This window comes from Sorex fumeus, unplaced genomic scaffold, assembly GCF_029834395.1.
Source record: "Sorex fumeus unplaced genomic scaffold, SorFum_2.1 ptg000072l, whole genome shotgun sequence".
In the NCBI taxonomy this organism is placed as follows: Eukaryota; Metazoa; Chordata; class Mammalia; order Eulipotyphla; family Soricidae; genus Sorex; species Sorex fumeus.
Genome location: NW_026606129.1, coordinates 12,625,001 through 12,638,340, shown reverse-complemented (window position 1 = coordinate 12,638,340; position 13,340 = coordinate 12,625,001). Strand labels below are relative to the sequence as shown.

General features: G+C 56.0%; 1 protein-coding gene across 1 annotated transcript in view; it reads left to right on the top strand.

The window, feature by feature from the left end:
• RAB7A (RAB7A, member RAS oncogene family) overlaps window positions 1-13,340 on the top strand; it is a 48,391-nt gene that overhangs the window by 28,786 nt on the left and 6,265 nt on the right. Inside the window, exons 2-3 of the mRNA XM_056129335.1 lie at window positions 8,560-8,620; window positions 10,593-10,719. Of these exons, the coding sequence (XP_055985310.1) occupies window positions 8,568-8,620; window positions 10,593-10,719 (180 nt within the window). The 5' untranslated portion in view covers window positions 8,560-8,567. The remainder of the gene's footprint in view (window positions 1-8,559; window positions 8,621-10,592; window positions 10,720-13,340) is intronic.

Below are 13,340 nucleotides of genomic sequence, written 5' to 3'. Positions count from 1 at the left end.
CATCGCCACTGAAAGCCCTTCTTAGCATTAACCAAATCATGTCTTTGTGTGTCAAGGTCATTGAAACCTAGCGTATTTGGGGGCTGGAGACCAGGGTTAAGCTGCTTGCCTGGCATGCCCCGACCCCGATTTGATTCTCCGTACCAACATGATGCAACATGGCCTTATCGTGTTGGTGGCAGCCCTCGAGGCCCCTGGCAGCACAGAATCTGAGCAGCACTGTGCTCTCGGATCCAGATGGAACCCCCAGACATCCTGAGCCCTGCTTGGGAGACAAGACCGTAGCACCTGGGGCTGGAGAGATGATCGGGCAGGGCACTAGCCTGGCACACACCTACCTGGGTTTGATCCCCAGACCACCAGGAGTAACCCCTGAGCATTACCAAGTGTGACCCCAGGTTGTGTGTGTTTTTTTTTTTTTTTAAGAAAAAGGAAAACCTTAGCATGTCTCAGTCAAAACCCATTCCTTTCCCCCAAACCCTTCTTTAAGATCCTCTGATTACATTAAACACAAACCCCAGGGGCTTCCTTGGCATTTTGCTCATTTTCCAAACAGTTCATTGTGGAATGTTGTCCGTCTTTACCCAGATCCTCAGATCTGTTTCCTCCGGCTCCAGCCTCTGCCACGGTTCCTGCAGCCCGCCCTCCCCCACCTGTGGTTGCTGTAGTGACAGTCGCACACACTCGGTCATGGGACACCAGGGATCACACGCTCCATGGTGCCCAGGATCCCTCACAGCAGAGCCTGGACCCTGGGGCAGCGCCCGGAGCATGTGGGCCGCCTCTGGGATCAGATTCACAGCCTCAGGCCGGCAGGGCCCCCAGTTTGGCCTTGCCCTGCAGAGCAGCACCCTCAGCCCCCTTAGCGTCTCCTTCTTGCTTTCGTTACTGTGGTTTTTTGCGCAGGGGCCACTGCCTTGTGTTCCGGGCGGAACCTGGGGCTCTTGCTCCAGCACCCCGCACCCATCACAGGCAGGCTGGGTGGTGGCTGCCTCCACAGACCCGCCCCGGCAGGCCTCCTCCTTGCTCTCCCTCCCAGCACCACCTCCCCCATCCCACAGGCCGCAGCTCCCAGCTGCAGATTGTTCTTCCTTCCTGGAAGAAGGCAGGGGCTGTTCTTCCTGCTCTTCCCCTCTTTCAGAGCTGGGTTCCGTGGCCCCTTCCTGGAGGGATTGTTCCCGAACATTCCCGGCTGAGGTGGTCGGGACCCTGCTGGGCACAGTTAGCAAGTCTCTGCCTGATTCCTGCCGATGGTCCTGTGTCCCTCCCAGTCCTGGGTACTTACTGAGTGGGATCGTCACAGTGACTGTCCTAGGGCTCTGGTTTTCTGCATGACGTGGTCAGAAACAAACTGGTTAGAACTTTGGGATGGCAGAAGAGAAAGCGGGGTTGAGAGCCTCAGCAGAGGACCTCCCAGCTCTGTGTCGGGGTTCTTGTTAGCTTGGTTTGCTTTAGTGGGGTGCAGGGGATTGAACCCAGAGCCATACATTTGTTTTATATGTGTTTGGGGTCACTCTGGCCATGCTCAAGGGTTACTCCATGCTCAAGGGTTGCTCCCAGCTCTGCACTCTAGAAGTACTCCTGGCAGTGCTCAGGGGACCGTGTGGGATGCTGGGGATCGAGCCCTGATTGGCCCCGTGCAAGGCAAACCCCTTCTGCCCTGTGCTGTGCCCACTGGGAGCCTCACATTTGTGAGGGGTGCCCCACCACCTGAGCTACTTCCTCAGCCTCTCCCTGAATGTTTATTGTAATGAAAGAATGTCTCTTTCCTGTTCTTCCTGAGGGTCTGTTTGAAGGCTTCTGGTAACTTTCACCTATTGACTTTCCTTCTGGATGTTGTGGTTTGTTTCATTTTGAGGCAGAGGTAGCGATTGCTGGTTCTACAGGAGCTGTGGGCCAGGGAAACACGTATCCCCCCAGTGCTCTCTGACTCACCTAGGTGTAGTAAGTTTAAGTTTCTATTTGGGGGCCACACCCAGTGATGCTCAAGGGTCATTCCTGACTCTGTTCTCAGGGTTACTACTGGCAGGGCTCAGGACACCGCCTGAGGTGCTAGGCAAGTGCCCTGCCTGCTGTACTATTGCTCCAGTGCCCTGGAGGTAGTATTTTTTTTTCTTTTTGCTTTTTGGGCCAACCTGGCAATGCACAGGGGTTACTCCTGGTGCATACACTCAGGAATCACTCCTGGCGGTGTTCGGAGGACCGTATGGGATGTTGGGAATCGAACCCAGGTCGGCTGCTTACAAGGCAAACGCCCTAGCTGCTGTGCTATGGCTCCAACCCCTGGAGGTATAGTTTTAAGGGAAGCAGCCAACCAGCAGTCGATCTTCTTAAATCGTTCCTGCAAAATTCTTAGGGGGAGCATCCAAGTTAGGCATTTTCAAGTTGATAGATTCCAGCATCTCCGAGGAACTGGAGTCACTCTGGGGATGAACCTCAGTGGAGCGCCGTTCCAGCATGGTGATTCAGCAGCGAGTCCCTTTCCGGGATGGCCCCGGCGTGGAGATGGTCTCACAGGTGGCCGCCTTCCAGCTCTGCACTGAGCCGGCGGTGCTGGCCCAGCGGCACCCCTGAGCGAGTGTGGCCCTCTCGACGCTGAGGAGCGGGAGAGGACAGGGCAGCTGAGCCCCGGCGGGCGCAGGGACAGGGAAAGGGGCCTGTCTACCTCGGGCTCTGCGGAGGGACGGGACCTGTGACCTGAAAGGAAGGGGCCTCTACTCCAGACCCTGGCACCCGGAGTCAGCCTCCCTCCGCACTGGGGGTAAGATTATGTAGAAGCACAGCTGTGTTGAATGTAGAAAATTAGGAATTGCGCAGTAGAAGGTGCTGGAAACCTGGCAGGCGGCTTAGGAGAGCAGAATATGCCAGACGGGCCAGAAGGTAGTAAGTAGAGGGGGTCGGGTTCCTGCCTTGTACATGGCCACCCATGTCCAACCCCTGTCATCCCATGTGGTCCCCTGAGCACGGCTGGGGGTGCCCCCTCCTCCCCGCTCAGAGAAAACAGAGATGAGTTTGGGCATCCAGAGCGGTAGCCGTGCATGGGGGAGGCCAGTGGGGCTGCCTGGTCCTGAGTACCACGCCAGGGCAGAACGCCACTGGGGGTTGTGACCTTTTGTCAAAGAAGCCTCACCCCACTCGTGTATCACCAGATTGTCTCCCCGCCCCCCCCCAGGCGGGGGTCCCCTCCCTGGCCACTCTGGATGTGTATGGTGTGTATGGGACGTTTTCTAGCCTGCACTTCTTGTGCCGTTGGATCATGGAATATCCAGTCAGCTTCGGTTTCAGTCTGTTGGCCTTTTTTTTTTAATCGGTGGGAAATTGTCTTACTGATTGAAATTGTGACTTCAATTTAAATTCCATGGCTTTTGAAACACAATTCAGTGGTATCATTTTCTTTTGCCTTGGCCTTGAACTCAGACCTCGGAAGCCACGTCTGAACTTGTAGCCCCAGCCAGTCGGACTTTTCTTCTTGTAGCAGAGTCATTTGTGGGTTTGCTAGTTCTCTGTCAAATTAATTTTGGAGGGGCGTGTGGGGGGAAGGGATGGACGACCCCAGCTGTGCTCTGGGCTTATCCTGACTTTGCACTTACGAATCTCTCCTGATGGAACTTTAGGGACCATAAGGGGTGCCAGGAGGTTGAACCCCGGCTGGCCGCGTGCGAGGCAAGAGCCCTCCCCGCTGGCCTCTCTCTCTGCCCCTTACTGTGACCCTCAGTGGTCCTGCTCCTCCAGAGACATCCCGGACTCGCTTACTACACCACAGGTTTCGCCCACTTCCCTTAACTGCCCTGCACCCCGCGAGGAGGTGCTGAGCCCTAGGACACGCGCGAGGCCTCGGGTCCTCAGGAGGGGCTCCCCGCTCAGAGGGTCTCACCCGGCGCCTCTCAAGCAGATCCACTTTCTGTGACCTGCAAGACTTCTCACCCCTTCCTGGCTCAGAGTTGCTTCAATCTGAATGTTTGGGGTGCTCTGTGCTTAGGGGGTGCTCCTAGTGGGGCTGGGGGGGACCTGTGTGGTGCCTAGGACCAGAGTGGGGTCAGCGGAAGGGCAAAGCACCTTGAGCCTGTATTACCTCAGGGGCACTGGGGCCGCTTGTCTTCACTGCAGAGGTCCCCAGCAGCGGCCTCAGCCACTGGCGTTGGAATTGCCTGGACGCGACCGTTAGTTTAGAAGTCTGCTCTTCTCATTCCACTTCAGGTTTTATTATTCACGAAAGCAAGTGACGAGTTCTTGGTTCTTTGTGTTTTTTTCCCCCTTCCAGATACTTCTTCTTGGTTAAAAAATGCACTGTGTTAATAGCCTGCACTGTGGATATAATCTGTATTGTGTGTATATGATGTATTTGTATGTTTATAGCATGCACTGTGTTTATAGTATGCATTGTGTTTATAATTTTGGGGTGGAAACCTCAGATGTGTACCGGAGGAGTGAGCCAGGCGCGCCTGTCACCAGCCTCAGTCGTGTCTGGGGCTCCGTCTCCCCGGGGTCCCTTCCAAGCATGCATTCCTGCTTTGATCTGGGCGGTCAGCCCCGCGGAGGGCCTGCCATGAAGGTCTTTGAGGTCTGTCCTAGGCACCGGTCTCACGTCGACATATTTTTAGAAACGCTGTAAACATCTGTGAACTTCTTTTTCCTCTGCTGCTCAGCCAGAAGTCGGCCTTTGGGACTTGCTGGGAGGTCAAATGAGTGACCAGCCTGAGGCACAGTGGGGGCCCGGCCCACGCAGGGAGAGGCGGGCAGGTCCTGCTGTCTGTTGTTTGGGCCCTGGTGTGACCAGTAAGGCAGAGTGGCCTGCACAGGGCAGGGGTGTCGCAGGATTGGGAACTGGGGTGCCCCTCGGTGTCCAGGGCAGAGTGACGCGGGGTCTTCCCTGCCCAGACCCTGGCGTCTTGGAAGTAGCAGGGTGGTGATCAATCCATCTTTCTCGAGTTTGGGCGGTGGGGGGGGAGAACGTTTGGTTTGTCGTTTAGGGCCACTCCTGGTGCAGCCCCGCGGGTGGTTCTCAGTGCAGTCCCGGAGTTTCCTCCTGCTGCTGCAGACGCTTAGTTTTTGTTTTAGCTTCACACCCGGGGTGGACACTGGTGGGTGATGGAATAGCATCGCCCACGCTCTGTCCGGCAGAGCGACAGCCTAGAGAGTCTGCCGGTGCTCTCGGGGCCTTGCAAAGGCTCATGGTGTCTGTGAACGACCCCAGCAGAGAGCCCAGTACGTCAGCTCCATCACATCCTAATTTGAAATTACGTGTGCCTAATAGCCAGGGAAGGGATTTGCTGAAATGTCATGTCATAACATGGGTGGTGGTGGTTGTTGTTTTTTCATGTAACCTTCATGTTTCTGTTACTAACAGAAATATACAGAATGTAAAAAAATCAGGATGCAACGCTGTGTACCCTAGGGGCAACCATTTGAGGGGAAAATTGACCTAGTTCTAAGAGATGGGGCCGTGGGTGGCTTTCATCTTGCTCCCTTCTCTTGTACCTTTTGGATCCGAAGGGGACAGCACCCTGCAGTGCTCAGGGCCGATTCCTGCACTGTGCCACATCATTTCTGAGTGTGCTCGGGGACCATATGCAGAACTGGGGTCAGCTGCCTGCAGGGCAAGCGCCTTAACCCCTGTACTGCCTCTCTGGCCCCACCTGGATTCTGTGGCTTTCTGTTCTCCAGACACTTTGCTGACGGCCCCAGGAGCCATTTCCGACCCTCACGAGCTCTCCCTGCAGGAAGCCAGACTCTTCCCCACGCCCCGCCCCTGCCCTGCTCCTGCTCTCCTGCCCCTCTCCTGCACTCGTCCCTGTTCCCTGCCAGGGCTTTGTTCTTGCCCTCTCCGGCACACCGCTGCCCTGACCTTGCTGCCTGCTGGAATCTTCCCTTGCCTTTGGCATCGCTACAGCTTCAGGCTAATGGAGGGAAAGTCGAGATTTTGATTTATTGCATGAGAACCGTCAGGAGGGAAAGAATCGTATCAGCCTGCGGAACACTTAAGTGTTTGCTCCCCAGAAATGCTCCTTCTTCCAAGGAACTCTTGCCAGAGCATCCGACGATGTTTGGTTTGGTAGCAGAGGGAAGGAAACAGTCTCACTCTAGAAAGGTATAGGAATATTCGTGTGCTTAATGGATGTTCCTGAAGATATTCCTGGGCCTCACGTGGTCTGGGCCGGAGCAGTACCGCAGCGAGGAGGGCGCTGTCTTACGCAAGGCTGATCCGGGCCGTCTCTGCTGCCACTTGTCCCCCACAAGCCACACCAGGAGTGACGCCTGAGCCCAGAGCCAGGAGTAAGCCCTGGGCACCACGCGGTATGACCCAAAAACGAAAGCCATGAAAGGTCTGCAGAAACCAGATGTGAGAATCTTTAAGCTAGTTCGCCACAACCCTTGAGTGTTCATGGAAATTGATGTGCTTGACCAGAAAGAAGCAGTAATACAGGGGGGTAAGGCCTTGACTCACAGCTGACCCCAGCTCCATCCCTGGCATCCCATTATGATCCGCCCTGCCCCAGCACTGCCAGGTATAGCCCAGAAACCAAAAAGGAAAGGAAATGTTTGTGATGATTAAGGGAGGCATTTGGAGTCATAAAACTGACTTGACAAACCAACCGATGGGGCTGGAGTGATAGTACAGCAGGTAGGGTGTTTGCCTTGCACGCGGCCAACCCAGCTTCCATCCCCGGCATCCTATATGGTCCCCCAAGCACCGCCAGGAGTAATTCCTGAGGGCAGAGCCAGGAGTAACCCCTGAGCACCGCTGTGTGTGACCAAAAAAAGAAAAACCCACCTACGAGCTTTTTCCTCCAAAATAGAAATAGAGGGGCTGGATGGATAGTCCAGTGGGTAGGGCCTGTGCCTGGCACACAGCTGACCCAGGTTCAATTCTTGATGTCCGATACAGTCACCTGAGCACTGCCAGGGTGACTCTAAGCACAGCGCCAGGAGTAACCCCTGAACTGTGTGTGACCTAAGAAGCTAAAAAGAAACTGAAACCGAGGGTCCTAAAGTCAGTGTGCACTTCTAAAGGCCACAGAACACATGATGCGCACAGACGCGTCTGTATCATAGTGCACCTCCCAAGAACCTCCTCAGTAACATGGACCTTCACCAGCCTGGTCAGTGTTGCTTCCCTGGGGAGCTGAATTCTCACCACTGTCTTCCTAGTTTCCACCACTTGTTTTGCCACTGGTTTTTATAGTGCTGCGTTTGTCAGAATTGCTCATTTCTTGTTGGTTTTTATGTGCCTCACATGGACCACGTAAGTGGGGCTCGGGAGCCCAGGGCTGACCCCAAGCAGTCCTTGGCCAGCGGGGCAGGACAGTTCGGTGCTGGCACCCAGGAGTGTGGTGCTGCCGTGCCCATCAGGGCTCAGGTGGCGTGTGCCAGGGGTCAGACCCTGGCCGGGTGGACACATGCTCTGACCTCTGTGCCATCTCCCCAGCCTCAGCTTGTTCCTGTCTGATTCTCTTTTGGGGGAGTCACCGGGGAAGGAAAGTCTGGGCCATACCTGGAAGTGCCCAGGACTTGCTCTTGGCTCTCTCTGCTCAGGGGTCACTCCTGGTGAGACTCGGGGGACCGTAGGCGTTGCCAGGGATTGAAGTCGGGTCAGCCACGAGCAGCAGTGAGCGTACAACCCACCATGCTTTCGCTCTCTCCTTTACTAACTTTTTTAAAATTAGCTTTTTGGGGTCACCCTTGACAGTGCTCTGGGGACCTTTCTGGTTCCAGAGATCGTACCAAGATTCATGGGGTGGAAGGCAAGGGCTTTAGCCGCAGGGACTGTCTCAGGCCCTCTTGATTCTTGATCCCCCCCATTCCCTTTATTGTTGTCACAGTGCCTGGGAGCCGCACACGGGCCTGGTGGCGGTGCTTCCCGTGCGGGCTGCACCTGCAGGGTTCCTTTAGTTCAGGGGCGCCACGGTCACACTCAACTCACGAGGACGGTTCTAGACTCACCTTACTCAGGCCAGGAGGGTGCTTGAGTCACCAGTGTTGGCCATGAGTAAGGCCAGTGCCTTAGTCCCTGCACCGTCTCTCCGGCCAGTCCAGTCATCTTAACTGGACGGTGGTTTTGTGTTTGGCAGTGCAGGTGCAGTGGAGGAATAAAGCTATTTTCACATTAGAGAAAAGCCAGGCCTATCTGGTGCATAAAAACACCAAGCCAATAGTACATCTTCTCCCTCCTGTCCACGGTTTCCTTGTCTTTCCACGGTTTCAGTTACGGCTGCCTAAAACTTTGACTAGGTACCACGGGATGTTTTGAGAGCGATCACATTCTTGTGACCTGATGGTCTTTTGTTGCCTTTGTTTTAATTAGGAGCCACGTCCTGTCAGGGTTTGACATTCTGTGCTTCAGTGCCCCCGGGCACACCCAGAGTCCTTTATTTAGACTGGGGGGGGAGGGGCTGCTCTCGGTACAGGGTTTGGGTGACACCATCCAGACCCCATGGCAGGGGAAAGCCGGCAAGAAAACTCAGGCTGGTGTTACCAGGGAGACGCTGAGTGTGAGGGGCGGGCGGACGGGCGTGCCTGGGTGTTCACGGCACTCACGCACTCTCTCTCTTCTCCTTACAGTTGGAAGGATGACCTCTAGGAAGAAAGTGTTGCTGAAGGTCATCATCTTGGGAGATTCTGGGTAAGTGCTCTCAGAAGTTGGAGCTGGGGGCTGGAGCATAGCACAGCGGGTAGGGCGTTTGCCGTGCACGCAGTCGACCCGGGTTCAATCGCCGGCATCCCATAGGGTCCCCTGAGCACCGCCAGGAGTAATTATTGAGTGCAGAGCCAGGAGTAACCCCTGTGCATTGCCGGGTGTGACCCTAAAAGCAAAAACAATGAATAAAAAATAATTGGAGCTGATGGACAGATGACCTTGGGTTTGAATTTTGCCTCCTCGGAGCCTGTGCCTTCCAGCCTCAGCGTTGCCGCTTCCTTTTGTAGTAACTGCCTCGGGGCCCCAGCGCCCTGCTGTTCTCTGGGCAGAGCAGAGACTGGAACAGCGCTGTGTGTGCTTTGCCCTTTGCCCCTTAGAACATGACACGGGTGAGGAAGGGGTCCTGTCTGGCTGGCTGTGTAGCCTCTGGCATCTTGGGCTACTTGACTGTCCCAGCTCCCAAGACTCTGTGAAGATTCTGCGGTAGGCCTGTCGTCTATGGAAGCTAACCACGGCAGGAGGCACTGGGTGTGAGGGAAACAACAGGATAAAACCGGGGCAGAGAGCACAGTGGGACAGCAGTAAGGCGCCTGGCCAGTGCTTGCTTCCCAGCACCCAGGAGTGACCCCTAGGAGCTGAGCCAGGGGTAAGACCTGGGCACTGGCCTGAGCGCCCCACCACTGTTTGGGAAATCCAGAATACAAGAAGCCAGTGATCGGTTATTAACACACGCGCCACCCACACCCATACCCACCCCTGCTGGCTCTTTGAATCCCGTCAGGAGCCTTGTGCAAACCAGCATTTACTAGTGCCCACCCGCAAGGCCCCTTCGCATCTATTAAAGACATGCGCGCGCACACACACGTTGCTGGCATGCTGGCAGAATCAAAACGTGCTCCTAGGGCCGTGTCACCCCATTTTCCTCAGAACCACTGGCCCTTTCCAGCCTCCCCTTTCCCAGCTTCTCCCGTGGAAGTTCCTGCTCAGGTCACCTGGCTCGGAGAACATTTCCGTGGCGACATCACTTTTGTTCTGTGTGTGTTTTCATGGGGAAGGAGGCGGGGGGAGCTGCACCTGGCATCGTCCTGGACTGCCCCTCTGCCTCTGGGACTCTGTCCTGGTGGTGCTCAGTGCTCAGGGGAGTCATGAGGTGCCCGGGGTTGACCCCAGGCCCAGCCTGCTGCTCTCGGCCCACTGTGCTGCCCCCCCCCAGGCCCTCATGGGGTCTGTGTGCGCTTCCAGGTCTGGGAGAATGAATGAGCTCCTTGGTGGGAGAAGGGGTGATGTTGGACGTTGGTATTGGCTCGGAGCGAGATTTGCACCTTCTCTTAGCCTGTCTGCTCAGTTTTGTTTGTTTTTCACTGCTCCTTGCTATGCTGCATCACTGGCAGATGTCCCTGGAGGAGTTTTTGTCAGTTAGATTCTGGTTCCAGGAACACTCTGGTGCTTCCTCTGCCTCAGATAGACAGGGGAGGGACAGTATTGCTAACATCTCTCTTAGAAAGAAACAGCAGCACGTCGGGCGTTTGCCTTGCAGGCAGCCGACCCAGGTTCAGTCCCTCCCTCTGGTCTCATGAGCACCATCAGGAGTGATTCCTGGGTGCAGGGTCGGGAGTAACCCCTGCTCATCACCTGGTATACCCCCCCCCCCCAAAAAAGAAAGAAAAAGAAGAAAGAGAAAATTATTCAGAGACAGCTTTCTGGAAGGAAAAAGTGCTCCTGGCTTCTCCCATCTGAGTTGCCTGTTCTAAAACCCAACAGCAGTTTGTCGGCGTCTGACCTGCCCTGTGATGGTCCTCGGGAGCCCAGGAGGAAAACATCTGGGCAGCCGGCGCGGGCGCGAGCGTCTCTTCCCTGTTCTTCCCCGACAGGCGGGTTCCTTCAGAGCGCCAAGCGTCGCGGGATCGGCTCCAGCCCTTCCTGACGGGTGGCTCTGTCGCTTTCTCCTTCCTTTCAGGGTCGGTAAGACATCCCTCATGAACCAGTATGTGAACAAGAAATTCAGCAATCAGTACAAAGCCACAATAGGAGCAGACTTCCTGACAAAGGAGGTGATGGTGGATGACAGACTAGTCACGATGCAGGTGAGCGGGTCCGCCAGGCTGCCCAGCCTCCCCTCTCCTCCCCTCCCCTCCCCTCTCCCTTGCGCAGCTGCCTGTGGGTGGGTTTGCCAGAGGAAGCTCCCGGCACCCATAACTTGGAATTTCACGTAATGGTGATACTCGTCTTAAGTATTGCACGAGACATCCTAGAGGGTTTTTTTCCCCCAAAGTTTCAGATTAACACAACTTCTTGTGTTGTTGTTTTTTTGGGGGGGGGCGTTGCTGATGGGCAGCCTCCGGGGCCCTGTCGTCTCTCTAGAATGTCCTTACCGAGCACTTGAGCCCACAAAGCCTTTGTCTTGCTCCTAGGATTTCACTGCACCCGTTAAAGCCGCTTCCTTTTCTGGCTCGCTTTCATCTGTCAGAGTGGCGTTTCTCTCCGCCAGTCTTGTCTTTAGCGTACGGTCTCATCTCTTCGGGACTGGGTGAAGATACAGGTTTCCTCCTGTGGCTTTTAAGGCCATCACATTCGGGCTGCTTTCCTGTTTCGGTCCTTTGTGTTTTGTTTGGTTTGGGGGGGCACACTCCAGGGACCATGTGTGGTCCTTGGGACCGAGCCCAAATTCCCACGTGCCAGGAACTGCTTCACCCACTGTGCTCCGGCTCCCACTTCTCCGTCTCCTGACGGTGCTTCCCATCCAGGCCACCGCGCTGTCAGTTGGCCCCGTCTGCGCTCTGGGCTGCGCCTCCCTTCTCGCAGCATGCTTCTCCCTGTAGCAGAGGGGGTCCCATGGAAGAAGCTTCTAGACGCAGGTAGCATTCAGGCCACTGGCGTCCAAGCAAACACTGGTCTCGTGAAATGCTCCAGTGCCACAGGTAGAAATTTCCACACGGGTGTTGCCCTCATGCTCTGCCACCCTCTGAGAAGGTCCAGGTCTCAGGGTGCCCCTGGACGCCTCACGTGGATCCCCCACCGTGCTCACGGGTGTTTAAAGGGCCGCCAAACACTCGGGAATATGGGAAGGAAGAGGGAGCGGGAACGCTGCGAGGATGGGACAGTTGGCTACCGCTCCCCAGCCGCAGGGACCGGGTCCCCGGCGGGTGAACCCTGACGAGCTCATCCCTCCCCAGGAGCGCGAGGAGGGAGACGCACACTCCAGTGTGGGGACAGGCCTGAGACTCTTCCCACTGTGCTCGTGTGTGGATCCTGATTTTACCATGCTCATGTGCAGATCCTGATTTATGCTCTGCAAATAGAGAAATCGTTGGAAGATTTGTACGTAGGTCCCTGTCACTCCGGGCAAAAAGGAGGAGACCAGGGACACTTAGATGCCGAGGATAGAAGATGAGCTCAGAGCTGGAGAGGAAATTGCACGCCACAAGAAATGCAGGCAGTGATGGGGACTGTGGAGCAGGAACAGGACCTGGCGAGAAGGGACAGCAGGGGATTGGGAAGGTGGGGAATTCAGGACTTCGGGAGGTGGGGAGCTACCGAAATCAGCTAACCGGGCAGCTAAAGTCAGGTTGAGTGGAGCAGAGGAAAGTCGTGAGCAGTGAGAGCCAGGCCCGTACCCTCGAGAATGCTCAGGACCAGGAAGGCCCTGCCGGGAAGACCCGGCAGCCACAGGGTCTTGAGTGTAGAAAGGAAAGTTAGGCGCTGTGGGTCGGGCGTTTGCCTTGCACACCGCCAGCCCATGCTCCATCCCCGGCACCCCCTCCGGTCCCCCAAGCACGGCCAGGCGTGATTCCCAAGTATGAAGCACGCAGGCGGCCCCGAGCGTAGTCAGTCCTCAGCCCAGGGTGGGTGGTGGGCGGGACGGCGCTCAGGGGTGCGCGTGCAGGGCTGGGCGCTGCCCCCTGCACCATCTCCACCAGATCTCGAGTTTCCTTTTTCTTTTGCTTGTCTTTGTTTGGGGGGTTCTCCTGGAGGGGGGCCCGGGGGCCACTCTCCCCAGTGCTCGGGAAGTCGGCATGGTGGTTCCAGACTGAACATGCACTCCAGCCCTTGGCGCCGTCCCCCTGGCCAACACTTGTCCTTTTAATTCCTTCCTTGGCCATCTGAGTTCCAGATGCCTGTTTGACTTGCCCTAAGAGGAAGAGCGTTTTCGCCCCCTTTCGGGATTCGAGGCTATCACAGCACTGAGACAGAGACGCCAAGATGGGCCCGGTGCTGTCCACTCTACTGCCCTTCTCTCTACCGCCCTGTCCACTGTTACCGTTTCCTTGGCATCCGTCTGGGATGAGTCTGCCTCGTTTCCTCCTTAGGGGAGGGTCGTTGGTGCTTCTTAGATCACAGGGTCACAATGACAGCTCTAAGGCCACCGTGAAGCCTTTGTTTCCTCATCCCCCGCTGCTACACCACCCGCTACCTCCATCCTGCCTCCACCTGCCCCTTCCCAGGCCTCCCTGGCTGCTTGCCTTGGTGTTTAATTGGGATTTAGTGTGATTAAATGTGCTTGCTTTCCTTACGGTGTGTGGTAGCTGCAGTAACTGTGGAGAGTTAAATGTATAACTCGGTGAATAATTAAGTCCTATGTGTCCATCACCCCCCAAAGGTACGTCTGAGAGGCCAGAGCCCAGTGCAGTAGGTGGAGCACTTGCCTGGCACACGCTGACCTGGTTTCAGCCCCCCAGCCCCCCGGGAGTAAGCTGAGCCGACTGGG